Consider the following 22,331-nt stretch of genomic DNA (forward strand, 5'->3'; position numbering starts at 1 on the left):
GAACCAAAAGGAAACCAACAAGGAAAATAGAGTACAGCCTCAAAAATGGCCATGCTGCTGCCTAATGTTGCTACAACTGAATTCAGAATCTATCTGGTTCTCAAGTTAACCAAAGACCAGTGTGCTTCCTCCTCCTAATCTACTCCTTCCTGAAAAAAATGGGGAAAAAAAGCAAAGCAAAGGAAAGCCAGCCATACCTTGGTACAGGTAGAATAGAAATAGAAGTAGCAATCGTCTCCTTGTTTAGACATGCCGACGAGTTCTGCTAACAAGCTCGGGTTCTCTCCACAGGGACTTCCTCTGCTCTTGGAGAGAGCTGTCTTCACCCTTGCTTGGGCTGAAAGTCTTCTACTGGCTTGTGAGCAGGGAAATCTTCTTTTTAAAAGTAACCCTAAAGAAAGTAACAAGTGAAAAATAATGAGGAACGAACAGTTTTCCAGCTTTCTTCAGTTAATCAAATCAAGTTATCAGTCTCTCGAAGAGAGCAAAGCCTTTTTCCCAAATTCTGGAAATACACACCAAAAAGTGGCATAAGCTTTGCCTTTGCTGAAGGAAGATAAATAGTACCAAGAAAATCTGTCTAGTTTGTTTTACAGGCTTGTCTTTCTCAGTATGGAACAAACTGACCTCCCTGGTCTAACTTTGCAGTTGGCTATTCTGCCTCTGTCCTGGAGAGAAGAGCAAGAAAGGAACAAATCTATTTTTGCACTCCAAAAACGCGTTAGAGGAGGATTATCACACCCGCCTAAGGGTACTTCCTTGTTTGTTTATAAAGCACCACGTATTTCTCTTGGACAGTCTCTGTTGCTGGCTTGTTTTGTGCCTTCCATTTATAATAAAGATGTTAAGATGCTTGCCCCTTGTTTTTTTTTTTGTTTGTTTGTTTTTGTTTTTTTTTTAAAGAACAGTGGAAGTGAAGAGTCAGATGACAAGCAAGAATGAACACCAGAAACTCCTTGTTCTGCCCCTGCTTTTTAATCACCCAGCATCACCCCGGCTGCAAAACAGCCTCTGCTGACTTACCTGCTTGTTAAAGCACCCCACAGGCTGCAAGTGCGGTGTGCTAGGTGTCAAGTTCTATTTAACGGTGCACAGGTAACCATTCGTCTTCCCACAGTCGAAGCACAGAACAGCCTCTTGCTAACAGAACTCATCCCTGCTGCTGCAAGAAACCTCATGGCCTGCAGGAAAACCTCAAGCTAGGAGTTCCAAAGCAAAAGCAGAAAACGCATGATTTGTACTCTATATTTGAGTGAATTCTAGCTGCTAAACGCTGCCTACATCTGAGGGCACGTTCTGAGGCTGGGGGGAAGGACACTCAACACCCACTGACAGCAGGAGTGCAAAGATGCCAGCCAAGAAGGCAAAGGTTAGAGCTGAACGCTGCCTCAGCTTCCTCCAGCAGCCCGCTGGGGGTCACCTTTCACCACGCTCTCTGAGACTCTGAGCCCTGAATTGGCAACATGACTATTTTTTTCCACTATTAAGCTTTTCATTAGTGCTTTTGGTTTGTTTGTGGGTATTTTTGTTTGCTTTTTTTGTCTTAGTTTCTAATTTTTATGGAGCAGTGACTTTAGCTGGAAAGAAGGGAGAAGCCAAGTATTTCTCAGTGAAGACGATAACAATTCTGTCTCTGTATTTGTAGAAAGAGACTGTTTGGCAGGTACAGGATACTTCACTGAGACTGTATTCTAGATAAACAGAAAGCCTGACTGAAGAAATCTGTGTCCTTCCAGATTCCTGGGCATTTCAAGCGGTGACTCCTGAACGTTCTTGGGAAGAAGACCAGCAACAGATAAGTGATGAGAACACTGTACAAGTCCCTACGGAGACAGACTACATAGTTATTGTGGATCGCTATGAGCTCAAAGTATGTCTAATTTCACCTTTTCACATGGAGTAATAGCTTTCAACTGAAAAGTTACATTTCTAATATATGTTAGGAAGAAATTCTTTACTGATAGGACTTCGCATCCTGTGCATCTGCCAACTTCTGCATCTTATGGTTGCCTCCCCTGCGTAAGAGAGGATGCTGGAGTGCTGTGTGAAACACTCAGATCTTACGTAAACAAAGCAAGACCTTAGCTTTTGCATTCAAAGGTGTGCCCAGTATGTTCAGCTAAAACAACTTCTACCCTACAGCGTTTTGTTGAAAGTTCCAATTTCTGTCTCAGTTTCAGGTACACCAAATTTTCCAGCAGGATTTCCGGGCCAGTGTTGTCTGTCTGTGACAGACTGCTTTGCTAGATCATCATTCACTGCTCCCTCTGCCAGGCACAGGCCTTTTTGTCTTAATCCCTTGTACGAAAACTTGCAGAGGTATATGGGGTAGCAGTCAGCAGTGTAAAAGAATGAGATATCCTGCCTTCATACATAGATATACAACACAACATCAAAGAGCTCAGCAAGGTCCAGCAAGGAAAGGAAGCAATGCAGGAGAAAGACAGGACAACAGGGACAATGGGGAGCATAAGGGAGAAGGCAGCCAGTGGCCTTAAAAACAAAGCCTAAAAAATAACTTCCAATAGCGGGACATAGTGAACTGGAGCTCTGGGGTCTGCATCTAGAGATGTCTTTTCTATTTATCGTGCTGTTGTGGAGATGGGTCCTCTGGCTTTGGTCATGTTTTTCATGTTCTGCAATTATCTCCCAAGAGATAATTGGGAATTTTCCGCCCTTGTTGGGCGGAAAGGTAGAGGTGTGCTCCAGAAACACAGTGATGGCAAGGAGTCCTCCACTTCATTCTTCCATTTTTTTCCAGCTGGAAGCATTCATAGTTGTCAGCTGAATTGGTTTTGAGGAGTAGAAAACACAGCATTGCTGGATTTCTGCTTTCTCCTAGATCTTAGCAGACCACATTATGATAGTTGTTCTTGTTTTATGTACTTATGATACGTTATGGTATTATCTATTTTTTCTATGTTATGTTATTTTATGTTCTTATGTTATGTTATGTTCTTACGTTCACAACAGAACTCATTTCCAGTACTGCCTCAGAGACACCTGGACCAAAGAGCAGGGCCTTGAGCGGGTATCTCACAATGACCGAGCTCATTTCCTTCCCAGGAGCTGAAATGTGCCGTTTCGGGGGCATTTGGGGGCTACAGCGTGCTGCTAAGAGGGATGTTGGAGCTCCTGCAGGGCAGTGCTTCCACTAAGGCAAGCCCTTTTCTGCATCTTCTACTGCCCTGCAAGCGAGGATGCTTGGGGCACACAAGAAGCTGGCAGGGGACACAGCTGCAGGGATTGCAGGGATTCCTAAAGTCATAGCCAAATCCAAGAAAGAGAGGAGGACGTGATGCTTTTGATAGAAAGGAGCTGGGTTTGGGGGCAAAATCTGTTCCTTTTTCTATCCCGGAGACACCCAAGGGCGTAGGACAGCAGCACTGAAGGGCAGCAAGAGATGCTGTGCATTTCTCTCGTCGCCCTGAGACAGCCACTGGGTGACGATGGTGCCAAGTGTCTTGAAAGAGACCTTGCTTTCTCAGGCCCAGGTGTCCAGCTGCACACCAAGGCCGTCCCTGGCTTCCAGGCGCAGTTGCCAGGCCCAAGGCCGAGCTCCTCTGCGAACCCCCAGCCCAGCAGACCTTGCTCCTGGCGTTGTGGAGCAGCCATTTCACGGGAGCCTTTTCTCCTGGCAGTCAGCTTAGCGCCGTAAGCTCTGCCAGCGGGACGCCTGAGAGCCGTGGGAGCTCAGCAGAGAGTCACTGTCAGCCTTGGAGCTCACAAAGGTGGGTGGCCACAAGTGCCCTGAGCGTCCAGCTCGCATTGAGGACTGCTGCTGGCACTCGAGGCGTGGAGGTCGGCATGGTGCAATGGGAGACGCCACTGTCCTGCTGGTGGGACAAGAGACACTGATGTGCTGCTGCTGCAGGAGGAGACTTGAAGGTGCTGCTGCTTCGAGGTGCTGAGGAGCGGGCAGCCTCCATGCCGGTGGCTGAGCTGAGCATGCTCCTGTTCATTAGCGCTCTCCCCTTCCTCTCTTTTTCCGGAGGTGGAGAGAGAGAAACGCACAGATCTCTTTCTTTCCCGGTAGGAAATGGAAGAGCCTCGTATCTACATATTGGCCAGATTCTGCCTGGCGCCCTTGGGACTGGGAGTCTGTGTTGATCTGTAAGAAAGAGCAATCGTCAGCACAGCAAATCCCCGTGACCTTGTGTCTATCAGCATCGTCCAAATCCCTCTCTAGAGCTGTGGGCTGGCCAAGCTGTGTGTTGGATGGTGAAAGTGGGAAATGGGAATGGGTTGGGAAAGGATGTGTGCGCCGAGAAATCCTTGCTGGGATGGGAAGACTTCCTTGGGGTGGAAAGGCATTGGGCTAGGAAATGAAAGAGATGGGAAATGTTCTCTGGGTTTGAAAGCATTGGGAAGCAAAAGCATTGGGATGGGCAGTCACGCCTGGGATGGGAAAGTACTGGGATGGGAAATCTTTAATGGGGTGGGTAACATTTATTGAAGTAGGAAAACCATGGGAAAGTCCTCCAAGAGAGGGGAATTCTTTGGGACGAGATCTCTTTGGATGAAAGGAAAAATCTGTTTGTGTTGATGGGAAATCTTTTGTATGGGAATCTGTTCTCATGTGAACTTGTCAGGATGGGAAATGACCATGAGGGTGAAAGCTGGTCCTGGGCTGGGAAATGCTCAGGACGGGCAAGAGGCTGTGTGGAAGCGTCGTGGGCATGGCACGTGCTGCGTGGGAGGGAAAGCCTGCTGGGGATGGCCAAGTCTTGCACTGGGCAGCCTGCTTGGCTCCAAAGCCTGCAGTCCTCCCCAAGATGTCGGCGAGGGGCTGGTCAGCCGTTGGGACGGAACCGCCGTTGCGCGGGTTCCCCAAGCAACCGCCCCACTCTCCAGCCACCATGGCAGGTCCAGCAGCCGGCTCCCGCTCCTCCCGGGGCTGCGGCCCTGCTGGCGAGCCCAGCGCCCCAGAGCTCAGCCCAGCGCCCTTTTTCCCACAGAGGGTTTCCCCAGACGGCTTCTGCGGGTTGCGCAGATGCAAAACTCCCCCTTCGTCATCCCAGCCGTGCCGCCAACGGTGGCTGCCTGGCTGCTTCCCTCCCTCCCCGGAGCGACGGCGCTGCCCTTGCAGCCCCTGCAGGTACCCACCCTCCCCTCCGCACTGCCCCAGGCCACAGTCTGGCACGTGGTGCCGGGGGTCCAGGGGCAGGTGCTGCAGCTCCCCGCCGGGGTGCAGCTGCCACCTGGGGGGCACTTCCAAGCCCAGGGGCACCACCTGCAGCTTGGGCAGCTCCCCGCCATGGGGCAGCTCCCTGCTGGGGGGCAGCTCCCCGCCGTGGGGCATAACCTGCAGCTGGTGCAGCTCCCCGCTGTGGGGCAAAACCTGCAGCTGGTGCAGCTCCCAACCATGGGGCACCAGCTGCAGCTGGTGCAGCTCCCCGCCGTGGGGCAGCTCCCCCACACCGCTCCTCCCTGTGCCCCCGTCCATCAGTGGGGACAGCCCATGGTGACGGGGACACTGGTGCCCCACCATGCGCTGGGGCTGGGGCCCAGGGCCGTGCTCCATGGGGAGCTCCTGCACCCCGCAGGCACCTGCCTGTTGCAGGCCCCCGCCCAGCGCAACCCCCCGCCACCCCTCGTCCCGGGGCCTCCGCTGCGGGGGCAGGCGCTCCCCACGCCCCGCACCCTGAGCAGCAGCCGGGGGCAGCTGCCGGAGCCCTGCTTGCACGCCGTGGGGCTCAGCGAGGACCAGGGGCCCCTGCTGCCCGGCCCCACTCCCCCCGAGCCTGCCCAGGCTCCAAGGACCGCCAGCACCCAGACGGCGACGCCCGACGGTGAGTTTGGGGCTGGCACAGCCGGCCGCTTGTGGCCCCACACCCAGGGGCCACGGGAAAGCTGACATCGCCCGTCTTGGGGGATTTTCTTGCTTCGTCCTCAGCAGCGACAGCCCCGCAGGTGCCTGAGGAGCACCCGCAGCTGCCCGAGCTGGGCCCCGATGCCTTGGCCGAGGCCTTTCCAGAGCTGGCAGGGGACAGCCAGCAGCTGCAGCACGTGCAGGACGAGCTCCTGGCAGACCTGGACATCCCCATCCCCGACATGGAGGAGCTGCTCAGCTGGCTCGATGCCGTGGAGCCCCAGGACGCCTTCCCCAATTTGCCCAGCAGTCCTGCCCTCAGCCGCTTCCTCTCCCAGCTGCCCAACCTCTGCGAGGACATCGAGGAGCCGAGCACGCAGGGACTGGAAGCCACAGGAGCCCTCGGTGAGGTCCCCTCAAGCCCTGGGGTGCGCCCCGAGAAGCTTGAGGGTGGGCTGTCGCTGCAGTTCCCTGTCGTGCCAGCAGTGAGCCCCCCCCTCAGCCCTGCAGCCAGTCCCCTGCCCAGTGCGCTTAGGAGCCCCCTACCCAGTCCACCCCTGAGTCCCCCCAGGAGCCTCCCTGACACCCAGGTCCTCAGTGCCCTTAGTAGAGCCCTGCCCCAACCCCCCCAGCGTTCCCTCAAGACCCGCCCCAACCCCAAGGTCCCCAGTGCCCTTAGTAGAGCCCAGCCCAAATCCCCCCCAAGTTCCCCCAAGAAACGCCCCAACCCCAAGGGCCGCAGTGACCATAGGAGACCCCTGCCCAAACGCCCCCTGGGTCCCCTCAAGAGCCCCCTGGCTGCCCCTGCGTCCACCAGCACCAAGCGGGGGGCCAAGCGCCCCGCGCCCAGCAGCACCCCCGGGACAGCGCAGAGCTGCCAGCACAGGGGGCCGACGACAGAGAACCCCCCCCGCAAGGAGAGGAAGATGCTGCTGGGCCAGGCTGGCCAAGGCCGCAAGAGACCGTGCCAGGGGAAGACGCGTGGCAGCAGCACGGTGGCTGGCAGCAGCAGGGAAGCAGGCAGCAGCGGGCAGCAGCCGGCGATCAACAGCACCACGGCACCCGTGAAGAGAGCGCGAAGCCCGGGGGCTGCAGGGGGGCAAGGAGCAGCGTCGCCACCTCCCCGCAGAGCGCGGCTGCTGCCGGAGACTCCGAGTGGGGAGCCCCGTGCCGTGCGGCCCCAGGACAGGCTCTGTCCCCAGGCCAGTGGGGCCAAGACGCTGCAGCGCCAGCACGCGGGGACAAAGACCCCCAGCGAGACTTTGCAGCCCACGCCGCTGGAGGAGTCGGTGCCCATCACGCCGCAGCAGCGTCCCGAGTGGGAGCGCCTCAAGAAGCTGGCCCAGGAGGAGCGGCAGCGGGCGGCCCACCAGATGAAGATCGGCCCCGTGCAATTCTTCGTGCAGCGGCAGAAGGACCACGCCAGAGCCTACTCTTACGGCTACCCGTGACCGACCTCGGGCTTCTCCTCGACGGTCCCCGCAGCACCCAGGCAGGCACAGAGACCTCTGCAGGCACCTGCTCCAGCTTCAGCCACGCTCCTCAGCCCTTGCCCCTCTCGCTTGCCCTCTCCCCTCTCTCGTGCTGGAGCTAGGGGATGAGCTTGCCACTCTCAGGGAAGGGCAACGGGGGCAATGGAAAATGCGCAGCTCACCGAGGAAGGTGGCAATGGGAAGCTGGGGAGATGCTGGCAGCGGCTGGGCTGGGAAAGCTTGGCCATGGCAACTGCTGCTTGGGACACCAAAGGGCTGAGAGACAAGACTTGATTCTTCTTTCAGGGCATTGCTCTTCTTTCCTGCCTTCTGGATTAAATTCCTCTCCTTACGTGGTCACTCAGCAAGGCCTCTGCCTGCAGCTCTTCTTGCACTGGGATGCCAAGGGGATTTCATGCAGCCCGCTCCCGCTGCCCATGCTCAGGCCGTGCATGGATGTGGGCATGTCCAGCACGGACGGCAGAAAACGGATGGATGGATGGATGGATGGATGGATGGATGGATGGATGGATGGATGGATGGAAGAATGGGAGTTGGGAATTGAGCCTTGGGAGCAGCAATGGGAGGTGGCTGGGATAGGAAATGATCAGTGGGATGGGAAGTGATGATGGGGATAGGAATTCATTGTTATGGGAAAAATGGGTTTTAGTTTTATTAAATTTAAATTTGTTAATTTTCATTTAATTTGTTGGGTTTATTATTTATTTCATTAAATCCACTTTATTGACTGTGTTGTACAGTATGGCATTGTTTTCTTATTATAAAATTATAAGTATTCGTATTTAATAGTATTAAATATTTTTATATATTATAAATTATACACATCATTATTTATCATTTTGTTTGTTTCTCTTCCTTTTCTACCCTATTAAACTCTCCTTATCACAACGCACTGGTTTGGACTTTATTTTTCCTTCCGAGTCGTTGCGCATTCACTCAGGATGGGGGGACATTAGCGAATGCCTGTGTGCTTCAGATCCAAGGTCACCTTTGCCCTCAACTCAAGATCCATCTTTGCATCTGTTGTTGTGAAACAATGTTAACAACCAGAAAAAAAAAAAAAAAAAAAAAAAAAAGTTGACGTACTTCCTAGCAGCAGCTGTACGTTTGCTGGGGTCTGCTCTCTGCATTTTGAAGACCATTCCATGCTCTTCCGCCCCTTCAGGAGGAAATGTCTGCTTCTAGCAAAATGCGTCTTGACCTGATGCAAAGCTGTGACGCAGCCTGCAGCTCCAGCAAGCCCTGGCATTTTACCTGCAGCCCCTCCAACAACTCTGATGTTCCCTGCATCGACTTCAATCACTGCGGTGGGACCTGAGGCCCCTCAAAGCCTTGTCACTCGCCCTGCAGCCCCTCCAAGCCTGGCACAGGCCCTAAGAGCTGGCTTCGGGGACTACCCCGGTGCTGTCTCAGGCGCCAATACACACAAGGGGAAGGAATGCATGCAGAAGTCATCTCGTTTCGGAAGGACAGAAAGTCCTCCCAAGAAGGGGAAGGAGCAAGAGGAAGGCGAGGCAGCCTACCCCAAGGTAGGGCCATCCCAGGGAACAGGAGGCTGTTGGAAAGGAGAGCAGAGAGCAAAGCAGCAGCAAGCAGGTGATCCCCATCCCTGGGCGAGCTGCGAGCCATGGGACAAGATTGCAGCTGTCCTCCAGGCGAGCACATTGTCAGCTGGCTGCTGCGCTTCTGGGATAGCAGCTGCGGGAGCCTGGCAGCAGAGGGCAGGGAAGCCAAGCAGCTGGGATCCTTCTCTGGGGAAGGGGGCACTGAGAAAGCGCTTGCAAACGGGGCACAAGCCCTCAGCCTCTGGAGGCGGCGCCTGGCAGGCGTGAAGGAACGGGATCCCTTCAAGGAAGATGCTGTGGGCTTGCTGAGGCTCGAAGAACAGACGCTGCTGGCTGCTACCAGCGTGCTGCAGCAGCAGCAAGAGAGAGCAAACCGTGGTGGTTTTCCTCAGCTGGGCAGCTGAGCTCCAGCACAAGCGCTCTCTCCCTGCCCCTCCTCCAACGCCAAGGGGAGAAAAGAGGCTGGAAAGGGCTCAAGGGCTGCCAGAAGGACAGGGAGATCACTCCCCAAGGAGCGTCACGGGCAAAGCAGGCTCAGCACAGCATGTTCCAGTCCAGCCCGGGGCCTGCTCCTGCGGGGGCTCTCCACAGGCCGCGGCCTCCTCCAGGCCACAGCCACCTGCTCCACCGGGGGCTCCTCCAGCCACAGGGGGGCAGCAGCGTGGAGATCTGCTCCATGTGGGACCCATGGGTGCAGGGGGACAGCCTGCTCCACCAGGGGCCTCTCCCTGCACAGGCCGCAGGGGAACTGCTGCTGTGAGCCTGGAGCACCTCCTGCCTCCTGCTGCACGGCCCTTGGGGGCTGCACAGAGCTTTCCCACTCCTCCCTGACCCAGACGCTGCTGGGCAGCAGCTTTTGTTCCCTTTCTTAGATGCAAGATCCCTTCTTAAATTCAGTCCAGCCAAGTAGGAAAAGTAAATGTGGACAGCTGTATCTTGGCAAAGAAGATAGTAGGGAGCAAGGAGGTTTAGCAGTCAAGATGGAAGGTGATGCCATGAGGCTTACAGGCTAGTAATGTTCTAGTGAAACCCAGCCTTCCTAAACAAACCTGCCTGACTACTTCATGTGAGTAACAGACTCTGTTCAGCTATTTCCTAACATAGAAACGGTGCTGACTGCTTCTTCAGAGTAACATAAGTTAGTGATACTACCGAAAGAGTTTTGGTTCAGATGTCGATCTGATTTCTCCTAAGCACCCTGAGTTCACAGCTGTTGATCCTCCAGAGGAGGCTTTGCAATTGAACACCTGGAGAATAGGTAAATTTCCCGCTGTTGTTCTCCTCTCCTCTTGTTTTGTTTTGTTTTGTTTTGTTTTTCTTAGTAGCATAGGCTTAAGACTCTGAAGAAACGGGCTGCTTTTTTTCATTTCCAACACTGGCTGTTCCTCCTGAGCCCCGCCTTCTATTTTTGCAGTCATAGGATATGTGAATGTAAATTCGTGGAAGAGAGGTAGAAAACTCTGTTTCAACTGGTGTTTTTTCAGCTATGTGGGGAGAACAAATCGAGTGGTTTTGAATCTTCTGGCTCTTATTCAGAGCGGCATGTGGAGGGAGACGGATGCGTTTGCTTTTTTAGTGCAATGGCTTCAGAAGCAAGAGGGGAGAAAGCACTTTCTCAGGGAGCTGAAGAAGGTGTCCTAATCACAGGAAAGGTTTCTAAATGGCATATCTCTGCGAGTGTTCCTGTAGTCCGGAGGTTTTTGTTTGTTTGTTTGCCTTTGGAAGGTTTTACTCTTAATCTTCATGTCCTTCAGCAGAAGTGAGAAATGTGATTTTATTTTGTGCAGTGTCTGCTGGGAATGAGGACTACCTCGCGCAGTACCAATGTGATGACGGTGGAGACAAGGAGAAACCAAGAAGATCAAAAGAACGTGATCCTGCTTTACGAAGACCAGGACGCTTTGGCAGAGAGTTCCTCTTCAACTTTCCAAATAAAGAGGTGAGAACTTTAATTCAACGTTAGTTCTACCATGGCAAAGTCCACCTTTATAGGAAAAAAAAATAATTGACAACTTGAACAAAAGAGTGATATGTGGAGACACTGCGTTGTTCCATGGAGGGCAAATCTGGTACTGGATATATATGGTCAGGATGATACTACCAAGTAGTTAGTTCTATAATCAAACCTTTCATTCCCAAAGTTGTACCTGTTTGCTTAATTATTTAGTCCACTTGGGCGTTTTCATCATGAAGTTGTGTTTTTGGTCTCAACCCTTCACTTCTGAATGAATAGGGGACGTGTTTGCATTTGATTGTGCCCCGGATCGGTGGTAGTAGTTTGAGTCATAATTATTTTCTTCTTTATAGTAATTGTAGCAATTTGAAGCATTGTGCCAGAAGTGCTTTCTGTGAATTTACTGCCTGAAAATCAAATGTGATGAAGTAATGAGACTGTCACAATGAAAGCTTGCTAAGTTTTAGAGAAGTTTTTTGGACAACAAAGAAATGTCTCTGGATAAATTTTTCATTACAGTATTTTCCTCTGGGTCATTAGGTCTCGTAGTTTGGAAACTTGTTATTGAAGCTATAAATGCCTTTTCTTTCATTGTAGGTTCCTAGAAAAAGTTCAGTATAACAAATAAGAAATACTCAATTTCCTGGTTGAAAATGCAGAGTGTATATTAAATAACTGTAAAATACTTGAAAGTTGAGCAAGTAAGAAAAGCGTATTAATAGATGAGGAGTTTTGAGGGAGGACTGTTTTTTTGTTGTTTGTTTGTTTGCTTGCTTTTTGGTTTGTTTGTTTCTTGTTGGTATTTTTAAGGAAAACTTGGGACAAGCTAAAATGCAATGATTTTGCTTCCAGGCTAGAAAAGAAATTTTCAAGATTCATACTCGTGACTGGACCCCTAAGCCACCGGACATGTTGCTTGATGAACTAGCTGAGAAATGCATTGGTAAGACTGAAACCAAAATGGATTCTTGCTTGTGAGCAAGTTGTAAAGAACCTTAGCTTGTACCAGGCAGTACCCAAGCTCTTGTGCCTTGCTGCACAACTAGTCAACGAGGCAGCTGGCACGCCTTCATAGCAATCAGAGTTAGATGCTTTCATCTATTTACTCTTTGTTGTCGTACCTCTTGTTGTCTGAGAACGTTAAATGGTTCTGGGGCATCTTCCTCAAGAGTATAGTTTTTGATGAGGAGTCTGCTTCAGCTGCATAAGCGCAGGATATCAGACAGTGCGCAACATGAAACTTCCCTGCCGAGCGGTAGCACTTTGAATTCCCTGTTAACCTGTTTGGTTTTGGCATTACAAATTCTTTAAATGTTGCATGTTGTAAACCTGGGCCTTGACTGATGTAATGTTTGATTTTTGTTTGTTAGGATACTGTGGTGCAGATATCAAATCTTTATGAACTGAAGCTGCGCTGTGCTCTCTACGCCGATGCTATCCTCAGATTTATGCAAGTAGGGAGCGGTTGCTACTAGACATTAATTCTATTAAAATAAAAGCAAAGGACTTTTTCATGGCTCTGAAGAAGGTTGTTCCGGCATCAAACAGGATCGTGGCTTCACCCGGACAAGCACTATCACCCATTTTCAAGCCACTTTTTAAAAGATCAGTAGCGAATATTTTACAAGTTGTGCAGAAGATCCCGCATGCACAGCTCGCACTAAAGGAGGACCGACAGCAAGGTATAACCACAGCATCCACTTCTTTATAATTCTGCTAAAGCAAAAACTTGTGGTTTGTGCAATCAACTTAAACCTTTCAGACATAATGATGGTAGAATTTTATTATTTGCATGTGCATGTCTTTCTTTTGGGCATGTCTGGAAGATAACGCATAGGTTTTATTCTGGATTCGAAACTGAAATGCCAAATGGAAGCCCTGAATGACTCAATACACAGTAAAGGACGATGCGTTCTCTACTGAAGCATCCTGCTTCTGATGGCAGCTAAGATAATTAGCATTTGTAGAGGTTGACTTGAGGTTTGAAGTATAAGGCACCTATTTTTCTTTAAAAAATCAAAACTCAGATATTTGGAGGGGAAGCATTTCTAGGTCAATGTTTCTAATTCCTTTCTGAAGAATGTCGGGACCAGGATACAAGTATAACTGGTCTAAGCTAAATATTGTTTTAGCTATCATCATTTTTAACCAGTCTCCTAATTTAAATGTTTGTGGATCGTACTATACATGTGCATGTGAGATCAATTAGCATTGATATTTACTAGATGAATGGAATTCTGTGGCCATCACATCCTTAATCCCCGTGCTTTCATTGTGGGAACCTCCTCCAGAAAGAAATGGTCTTGGTTTTTTTTGTTTGTTTGTTTGTTTGTTTGTTTAGCTATTTAGCAACTGCAGAAATTGTTCGTAATCTCCTTTATTCTAAGGGGGAGAAAAAAATCACCAAGAGTAGCGTACCTTATACGTACACATCAGTGGGACTTAGTACAGCTTTGTAGGGCCTTGTGCCATCTCCTTAGATCTGTGGTGGGATGAACTCTAGGAAATAGCTTTCAGTGTGTGCTCTCAAATGAAGAAAGGGTTTTGGCACTGATTTAGAAGCTGTATTCATGTAAGAGAACGAGACAAAGGCTATTCAGGAAAGTTAACAAACCTCTTTTGTCTTTCAGACCATTTAAATCCTATTTTACAAGATGATACGTTCGACAGTGATGACGATGCATCCTTGGTTTCTGGAGATGAATTAAAAGATGGAATGCCTGACGGACCAGAGAAAAAACGCCTCTGTTCCAGCAGGTAAAGAAAGATAGATCCGTGTTATGTTTAGATTCTCAGGCCTGCTGAGTCTTTGTAAACAGTTCCAGCTGTTAAAAGTGCGAGGGGTGGTAGACGAAGGGGTAACATCAAGTTTGTGTGTTGAAGGGGTGCTTGGTATTCACAAGAAGAAAGGGTGAAGGGACTAAAGTTGTAATGAAGTTGCTCTGAATGACCAAACTGAAAAGCCCAGGCTTGTCTTCCTAAGCCAAAGTGATCCATAGACTACCAGAACAAGTTGACTTAATCCATGGCATTCTTTGAAAGACTCAAGACCACATACATGCCCTGTCTGTCCTTTTAGCTAAAAATACCCCAACTTTATGGGTTTGTGTTGCCACCTTTTGCCCTTCTGTTTTCCAGGAGTGTTAAACCAGTGGTGAATTATGTAGCAGAAAGAAAACTGAGAAATGGCTTGTTAAAACACCTTGAGAAAAATTTGAATGGTGTCTTTATTTGTTAAGCCACCAAGTTGTGTTAATCTTGTGGTATTTTAGTATGGAAGTCATGCAAGCCCACAGTTGGAAAGTTAGATCATGTTGTCACAGCTGGATCAGTTATTTTTCTCACTTTCTATTGCTGTGCTGTCCAGAAGATTTTCTGTCCTCTAGAGCAAGGCTAAGTCTCTAGCATCTTTGATTTAAGCCAGCAAAGGTACAGCCTGATTGTACTGGGGAAACAAATGCTCCTCACAAATTTATTTCCTAGTAGTAAAGCAAGATTGCAGGGATATTAATTTGCAGTCTTGGTTCAGTAAAGAATAGGAAACACAAGGGAAGAAGATGAAACAATTGGAATGACTGAATAACTTAACTGGAAATCTTACATGTATTTAATGTACCGCTACCATTTGGATTATTTGGGGATGGAAAAGAAAGTCTATAGGAAAATTACTTGGAACATCTGTGTGTGTCTATTCAGCACCTCATTTATAAACTTGTTTTCTTAACTCTTGTTCTAGGAGTGCTTTCTGCGAACCAACATCACGCCGGCCCCGTCTGCTAATAGTAGGAAAAGAAGGGTACGGCCAGGTTTCTTACGTGGCACCCGCGGTGTTGCACGCTTTGGAGAAGTTTCCCGTTCACACCCTGGACCTTTCTGTTCTGCTTACAAACGTCACACCACCAGAAGAAATCTGCGGACAAGTACCTTTTTTCTTTTTATTCTCATCGGATTCACTGACTGTATGTAAAGGATCAATCGAGTTGCAAGTAAGGTGAGCAAAATTCATTGGTAATGGAGGTGGCCTTGTTTTAATGTGCTGGGATGTTTGCTTCTGTCTGAAAATCCCCTTTTCTTTTAGACAAAACCACAAACAATCTGGATGTTGTACATGTCCACATTTTCCATACCCAATTTTACAGTGACGATGTTGCTAGCAGCTCAGGAAGCTGGGCGGTGTTGCTAATAAACATCTCTTTGTGGAAAGAAATGCTGCTCATCTCCCTGGGATCCAGAAAGTAGTTCTCATTGCCTCCTAAGACTGTGTGCTCCCAGTAGATGGCTCTGTATCAGACTGCACGTCGGCTACTTTTTGTAGCCTTCTAAATTGTATTAGTAAGGCAACCAAGGTTTGGGGCTTCTGTTTATTTTGTTTTCACACGGACATACACAACTTGTGCCGTTGCAGTATGTGCAATAAAAGCATTAACATTCACTAAACACTTCATTTGCACGCTGATGTGGTTTTAACTAGAAAAAATAAACAGATTTGGTGTTCTTACTTTTAGGCAGGAAATCCATTTTATTGTTTGGCATCACTACCTTAAAATATTTTTACCTTTAGTGGAAACATTTGAGAGCCATACAAGTAAGGACAGACATGTTACACGACTGAATACTGATGTGTCCCATAAGAGGGACATTTCCTTTCTTTGTTATGCGAAGATTGTGGCTGTGGCCATATAGCTACGGTGTCTAGCCACTGCCTGAATATATCCTTCCCATCTTCTGACTAGAGTTCTCCGAATACTGATAATCTGAAAGGGTGCCCAGAGAAATTCCTTATGTGAAAGGATGCTTGCCACTCTGTTCACATAGTTTCATTTCATGGGGCAGTCAGGTGGCTATGTAGCTATGTATTAACAGGTTATTCTACGTGTTTTAGTTTTCTTACCCAAGCTTTCCTTTTCACTAGCTGATCCGAAATGCTCAGAAGACAGCACCAAGCATAATTTATGTCCCAGATATTCATTTATGGTGGGACAACGTTGGACCTGCCTTGAAACTTACTTTTCTAACTCTACTACGTAACATTCCAGCATTTTCGCCCGTTTTACTGCTTGCTACATCTGATGTACGTCACTCAGATCTCCCAGAAGAGGTATTTATTTGTCAATACTTTTCTTACTATTTCTTCAGTTTCTTATAATTTATGAATGCTTTCAGCATCAAAATGCTGTGCTTTCTTAAATGCATGCTGTTATTACTCAGGCACCCTAACAAATCTCTTAAAATTTGCTTAGAGAAAAAGAATACTGTGAAAGCATCTGCTTAATGTTTTTTCTGAGTCAAGCAAGTGACTTTCACCCCCTTCTCACGCATGCAAATAATAAATTAATACAATAATTCCGGTGGCTACAAAGTGGTTCAGTCAAGAATATGCAGTGCTTGAAATGACAAGAGGATGTTTTTACTGAAGAGATTTCTTCTGACAGTCTGCCATTCCATGCTATGTTGGGTAAACTGCTAATAATGCAATTTAATAGAGAATTGAAACACTTTGATTAAAAAAAATAATAATAATCAGTTTCTTTCTTCATATAGGCCAAAGCTTTCCAAGCTGGAATGCTGAGTTTCAATTTCTGCTCAAGTAACTTTGGAATGGAATTCTAGTTGTATTCCTAAATAAACTGTAGTAAAAGTACATGCAGAACTTCATTGACTTCTGAGAGTTTACATTAAGGGAAGGTGCCCAAAACAGGAACACGCTGTTCTCATTCCGATTATTTTGTCTCAGTTATTGGGGGAAGAGAACGGGTCTTACCTAGACGTGTTTATTATCAACTGCTTTGAAAGTGCTTGAGTTCCCACAGAAGTTTTTGTACAGGTTCTAAATTCCTTCTAAAATAAGTAGTGAAATTCCTTACCTACCTTTTAATACTAGAAATGGAAAATGGAGGAAGACGTAGAGGTACTAGCTACTTCAGACACCTTTTGGTAGAGAAATAAAAACTCAGCAAAAAGCCCTCACTTGTCTGCTGAAGCCTTTCTCTTCCCTCTATAGCCATAAAGGTTCTAAGTAAAGGATGCAGCAAGGCAAGTAAATACAAAGGAAGCGATGTTGGATGTGGTGAAAGCAATTACTTTATCAGTGTAGCGTACAATCCCTTCACCAAGATTTAATTCTACAGGCGATTCTTAAAGGCGATATTTGAATTTGCCGTGCCAGCCTGTGAAAATGTAGCCTTTTAAGGCCGGGAAGATAACTTTTTTCAGTTTGTGTTCTTCAGGTTATTATTCATTTTAAAAGGTACTCATCTTTTTGGAATAGAAGATGAGTTTTTGTGGCCTTAAATCTGAAATGTCTTTCCTCCTTCTGCTTTAGATCCAAAAAATATTTAATAAGGAATTTGGAGAAGTGTGCAATATTGAGTTGCCTGGTAGGGCAGAGAGAGCAGCTTTTTTTGAGGACCTAATTCTAAATCAAGTGGCTAAGCCTCCTGTAAAGAAAACAGGTGAGGAGGATATAAGAAGTACATCTAAAACTTTCCTATCGAAGTTACCAGCTCTTTGGGATTTGCTTTGGTGGTCATTTTCTGTCAGTAATTTGTCATATGCTTGTATTTGAGTACTGTAAATTGGCTAATTTTTCCTGATTAATTGAAGTTGATCGGACATTGGAAGTCCTGCCTGTAGCACCACCAGCTGAGCCTCAGAAGCCACAAGAGGAAGAAGTAGGGATGCTGGAGGAGGAAGAGGAGGATACCTTGCATGAACTTAGAATTTTCTTGAGGGACGTTACTCACAGACTTGCCACTGACAGACATTTCAGGGAATTTGCAAAGCCCGTTGACCCACAGAAGGTAAACTAGTGCTGATCTGTGTGTGTCTGTAACTTCTCAGTGTTTGTATTTCTCAGCGTTTTGGGGAAGGTTCAACTTTGTTTTTAGGGCTGCACTAGAAGCAGAGGCAGTGCTTTTACTTCTGCTGACTCTCAGATGTCTCTTACCGGATTATTCACTGAAAGCCCTGGTTTCATTCTAAAAAGCCAGTCCAAATGCCAACACAGTCTGCTCGTGAAAAGGCTTTGATACGTAGGCATGTCACAGCACTGAAAAGCACAGAGATCTTTCCTTATAATTACAAACAGTACTTACAGGACTACTTTAATGAAGTCTATAGCCCTTTATTGGACTGTCAGTTCTTGTGGGAACAGGAATAGGAGCAGCAGTTTGTAAAAATAAGTTTTGAGATCCTGTTCTCTGTTTCATCTGGAACTCCTCAATAGGAATCAACCATAAGTGCAGTGTGTTTTCTTTTTCCTCCAATTGGCTGCTTAGATCCCTTTTTCTCCTTAATTGATTAGATAAGCCTAAACTAGGGGCGTATATTTCAAAGACAGGTGTAACTTGACTATACCTGCGGATCAGCAAAGGCCTCTTCATGTGGGCATCCACTGGCTTTTCTTCCCCTTTTCTCCAAGGTTCTTGAGCTGTGAAAAATCTAGACAGATACGTATGTCCTCATCTGAACTAGTCATTAGGCTCCTCTTATGGTCTGAGGGAAGAAATCAGCACCTCTGGGCCCAGTTATCTCATTCTAAAGTAGATGCCTGCAATAGGTACTTCACAGGTGCAATTCATGCACCTTTTCCTCAATGTCGACAGCAAAAAGAATGTCGGATGGCTTACTCAGCTTTCACTGTTGTGATTTTCTGAAGCAAAGTGAGATGAATCTCCCACCCTCAGTGTTTCTTCTGTACCATGCACGTGCTTCTGACCTCCCTACTTCTTGTTGTCCTCTCCTAGCAGCTCTAATGCCAGTTGAAAGAGCCCTTCCATTTTTGAGAAGCAAACTGGTTAATTTCAGCATCTTCTGATGCATCGCAAATGTTCAGGGTTTTTAGGAAGTCGTTTATTTAAAGTTCTCAGAATAATTTTGGTAGACAGTGTGCAAGGTTAAGAAAACCTCTGAATGCTTGTATTTGATCTGCAGATACCTGACTATGCCACAAGGATTAAAGAGCCAATGGATCTTTCAACAGTTCTGACTCAAATTGACTCACGCCAGTACCTCGCTGCAGGAGACTATCTGAAGGACATCGATCTAATCTGTAACAATGCCTTAGAGTACTACCCAGATCAAAGATCTACAAGTGAGGATGTGCTTTTTAGCCCTAGTTTAAAAAATCTGTCAGACGTATAGATGGATAAATGCTGTGTGCGGACAATAGACTTTGGATGGATTCGATGATTTTGGACATCCACAGAGAACATCTCTTACCACGTTGTAAATATTTTATCATTTTGCTACTTTGGCATGGAATTGTGATATAAATGTTCCCAAGGAACTAGTGCTTTTGTTTTAATTAACTTCTATGTTGTTATGCTGAAAATATTCACTGAGATAACCTTTCGGAACCAACCTATGAAGAAAGCAATTTTTTTCTGTGATCAAAACAGTTTCATTGGTTGGTAGACAACATTCAGTTAAAGTCTGTAAAATTTCAGATTGTCACAGAGCCTATGTTTTGCAAGACACTGCATATTCAATGGTGAGGAACAAAATGGATACAGAGTTTGGACGACTTTGTGTACAAATTAAAGAATCTCGTGAGAAAAGAGGTATGTGCTTTAACGCTAAGGATTTTAAGACTTGTCTCTGCATTTGTAACTGAAAATGCACAACGAAGATCTTTGGTATCTATTCTTTATTGCAAGGTCGCACCTCTCCAGCATGTGCTCCATGAGACAACTCCAAGTCACCACAGCAGAACCCTGCTACTGAAGACGACAAACCAGATGAAGAGAGTAATGAAAATGAGGCGATGACAGCGGCACCTGTAGATGCCAGTACACCCATTTCTAATGGTAAGTTGCATTTTATTCAGCTGCTCTTGTCATTCATACCTTCTCTGTTCTTGAGGCGCAACAGGTGTCTCTGATGCCTGGCTCTTTATGCCAGAGGTATTTTGTTTTCAAATTTACTTCAAAATGTGAGAGAGAAATCCAGAGGTCATCCATTCAATATAGTTATGGATTAAAGTTCAAAGAAAGTTGGTTTACAATATAAAAAACAAAAAACAAAACCAAAATAAAACAAAACAAAAAACAAAACAAAACAAAACAAAACAACTTTGACGGCCCAATTGCCATTTAGTCGCCCCTAAATTGCTAATTCTTGAGGTAAAAAATGTTGTGGATGGCAGTTTCTGAATACTTAACTAGTTTTTAATTATGCAAAATGGTATTTTTACCCCCACTCCACCCCTCCCTTCCCCAAATGCTAAAATCTTAGCTACCTCATACTGTGATTTCCAGTTGAAGGAGGGAAGTCTAACTAGTGAGAGTGGGAATTTTGCCATGGACTCCACCCATATCCTTTTGCAATACTATATGAATACTACGAATGTTGGGCAAAACCACAAAGTTTGTTTTTTCACAAAAGGTTTACCGAATCAGGAAGCATACGAGGTATAAGTCTTCACGTTTTTTCTCCTTTGAATATTCCCTTAAAATTGTCTCATTAATTAATCTCTTCCAAACATGTATTCAGCTTTTGAAGTCTTCAGCTTGATACCAGACTCGAAGGAGAGCTTATTTCCAGAGGCTTTTATGATGTTCATCTGTATTAGTTCATGCAGTAAGACAGTGACTTTATCAAATAACCTCACGTTGTATTAATACTGCCAATCCAAAGTAAGAATCCTCAGCATGTAAAATCCTGAAAGTGACTGTTTAGTGAATGAAATTCCATAGCAATGTGTGTGGTTTGTTTGCTTGTTTTTAATCTTAATAGCAAACTGACCCCATTAACTTTCAACTCTTTTCTCAGCATATGTAGGCAGTGGTAGCTCAGTTCCTTTGTTTTCCTTGTCAGTCAAGTAAGATGAAGATAATGGATTTTGAAGAAAGAATTCTTTTGGTTATGTTTTGGATTACTTTTTTATGCTGTCTCTTTGTAGGTGCGTCAGAAAGAAAGCACAGAAGGAACAACTGTGCGCATGCTGCAGCAAAGAGAAGAAGGAGTTCTCAATTCGATACAGAGAACAGAGTACCAACAGATGACCAAAACGATAGTGATGAAGAAGAGTTTGTGGACAAACATGTTTCTGACATATGTCCAGTAAAACTTAACACTGAAAAGGAAAGTGCTAAGCTTTGTGGATATTCCCCACCAAGATGGGGAACTATAACTAATGAAAATCCAAGTTCAAATGGTAAGGGAGAAGTCCAACAGATCCTTTAGCACCTTATTCTTGCTGAGGAGGATTGCACTATTTATTAGCTTTAGCCTTCAATTTCACTCTATTTTTTCTGTTACAGCTCTCAAAAATCATCACACAGTTTATTCCGTAATGATGTTGCTCCTCTAATTGTGCAAGCCAAGCCCGCATGTTTCTGTAGGTGCTGTTTTTTTGATTCTGAAGTCTGTTTTTTTCTAATGGTACCTAACTGAAAGCCAGCAGTCACTGACATTCTTTTATTGTACGAGGTGCTTTCCAATAACGAGCAGCTTAGGTGAAAAAGCTGCACTTCAAGATGTGTGGATCCAGAGTAACATGTGGAATAGGAGACTTAAGCCCTAATGTTGTACTCTAAGATGTTTTCCCTCACCTGAATTGGCAACATGACTATTTTTTTCCACTATTAAGCTTTTCATTAGTGCTTTTGGTTTGTTTGTGGGTATTTTTGTTTGCTTTTTTTGTCTTAGTTTCTAATTTTTATGGAGCAGTGACTTTAGCTGGAAAGAAGGGAGAAGCCAAGTATTTCTCAGTGAAGACGATACCAATTCTGTCTCTGTATTTGTAGAAAGAGACTGTTTGGCAGGTACAGGATACTTCACTGAGACTGTATTCTAGATAAACAGAAAGCCTGACTGAAGAAATCTGTGTCCTTCCAGATTCCTGGGCATTTCAAGCGGTGACTCCTGAACGTTCTTGGGAAGAAGACCAACAACAGATAAGTGATGAGAACACTGTACAAGTCCCTACGGAGACAGACTACATAGTTAATGTGGATCGCTATGAGCTCAAAGTATGTCTAATTTCACCTTTTTTTTAATGCTCAAATAGGACATATTCCTGCATCATGTAAAATTGCAAATTAAGCCCATTGTTAACCAATGCCAATTAAAACAATTAATTGGAAGGACATACAGATAGTGAAATAATTCAGCCTGTAATGCACTGTGACTGTTTAGTTTCCACACCTCATGGAGATTTCTGTAGGCTACCATTTGCTTCTGGTCATCTGTAGTTTAGGAGACAGATTCTTTGCCTAATTTTTAAGACAAAAGGCCTTGCTGAATTTTAAAATACCACACTGACAACCTGCTAGTACTATTATGGATATCATTTTAATGATTCATAATTCTTATGATGGGTTTGAGGGCTTTTATTTGGGGATTTTTTTTCATGCTTTGATGTATTAAGAACCTGAAAAGGATCTTTATTTCTTGCAGTGATGATATTAAACCTGAAGTTAGCAGGTTGACGTAAACTAGCTAGACATGGAGAAGTGACTACTTTTCTGAAATTCCTTGAAAGTGCAGTATTAGAATTTCTTATA

The 22,331-nt window shown here is 46.2% G+C and overlaps 1 protein-coding gene and 1 long non-coding RNA gene across 2 annotated transcripts; both read left to right on the forward strand.

Annotated features, from left to right (window-relative positions):
* The first annotated feature begins 8,455 nt into the window (after positions 1 to 8,455).
* Positions 8,456 to 11,758, forward strand: LOC113841228 (uncharacterized). The gene is made up of 3 exons (XR_005265606.2): positions 8,456 to 9,936; positions 10,658 to 10,809; positions 11,677 to 11,758. It is a non-coding gene; the product is annotated as an uncharacterized lncRNA (long non-coding RNA).
* A 5,392-nt stretch (positions 11,759 to 17,150) lies between these two features.
* On the forward strand, positions 17,151 to 19,349 carry LOC140001985 (ATPase family AAA domain-containing protein 2-like). The gene is made up of 3 exons (XM_072035110.1): positions 17,151 to 17,276; positions 17,428 to 17,624; positions 18,757 to 19,349. The coding sequence occupies exons 2-3, from the start codon at positions 17,502 to 17,504 to the stop codon at positions 18,964 to 18,966; spliced, it is 333 nt and encodes a 110-aa protein (XP_071891211.1). The 5' UTR covers positions 17,151 to 17,276; positions 17,428 to 17,501; the 3' UTR covers positions 18,967 to 19,349.
* Positions 19,350 to 22,331: the final 2,982 nt, after the last annotated feature.

The sequence above is a fragment of the Anas platyrhynchos genome, chromosome 3, assembly GCF_047663525.1.
Source record: "Anas platyrhynchos isolate ZD024472 breed Pekin duck chromosome 3, IASCAAS_PekinDuck_T2T, whole genome shotgun sequence".
Taxonomy (NCBI): domain Eukaryota; kingdom Metazoa; phylum Chordata; class Aves; order Anseriformes; family Anatidae; genus Anas; species Anas platyrhynchos.

Coding starts and splice junctions, on each gene's coding strand:
- LOC140001985 (XM_072035110.1), top strand. CDS start 17,502: ATGCTGGAGGAGGAAGAGGAGGATACCTTGCATGAACTTAGAATTTTC. Junction 17,625..18,756: donor AGCCCGTTGACCCACAGAAG/GTAAACTAGTGC, acceptor TTTGATCTGCAG/ATACCTGACTATGCCACAAG.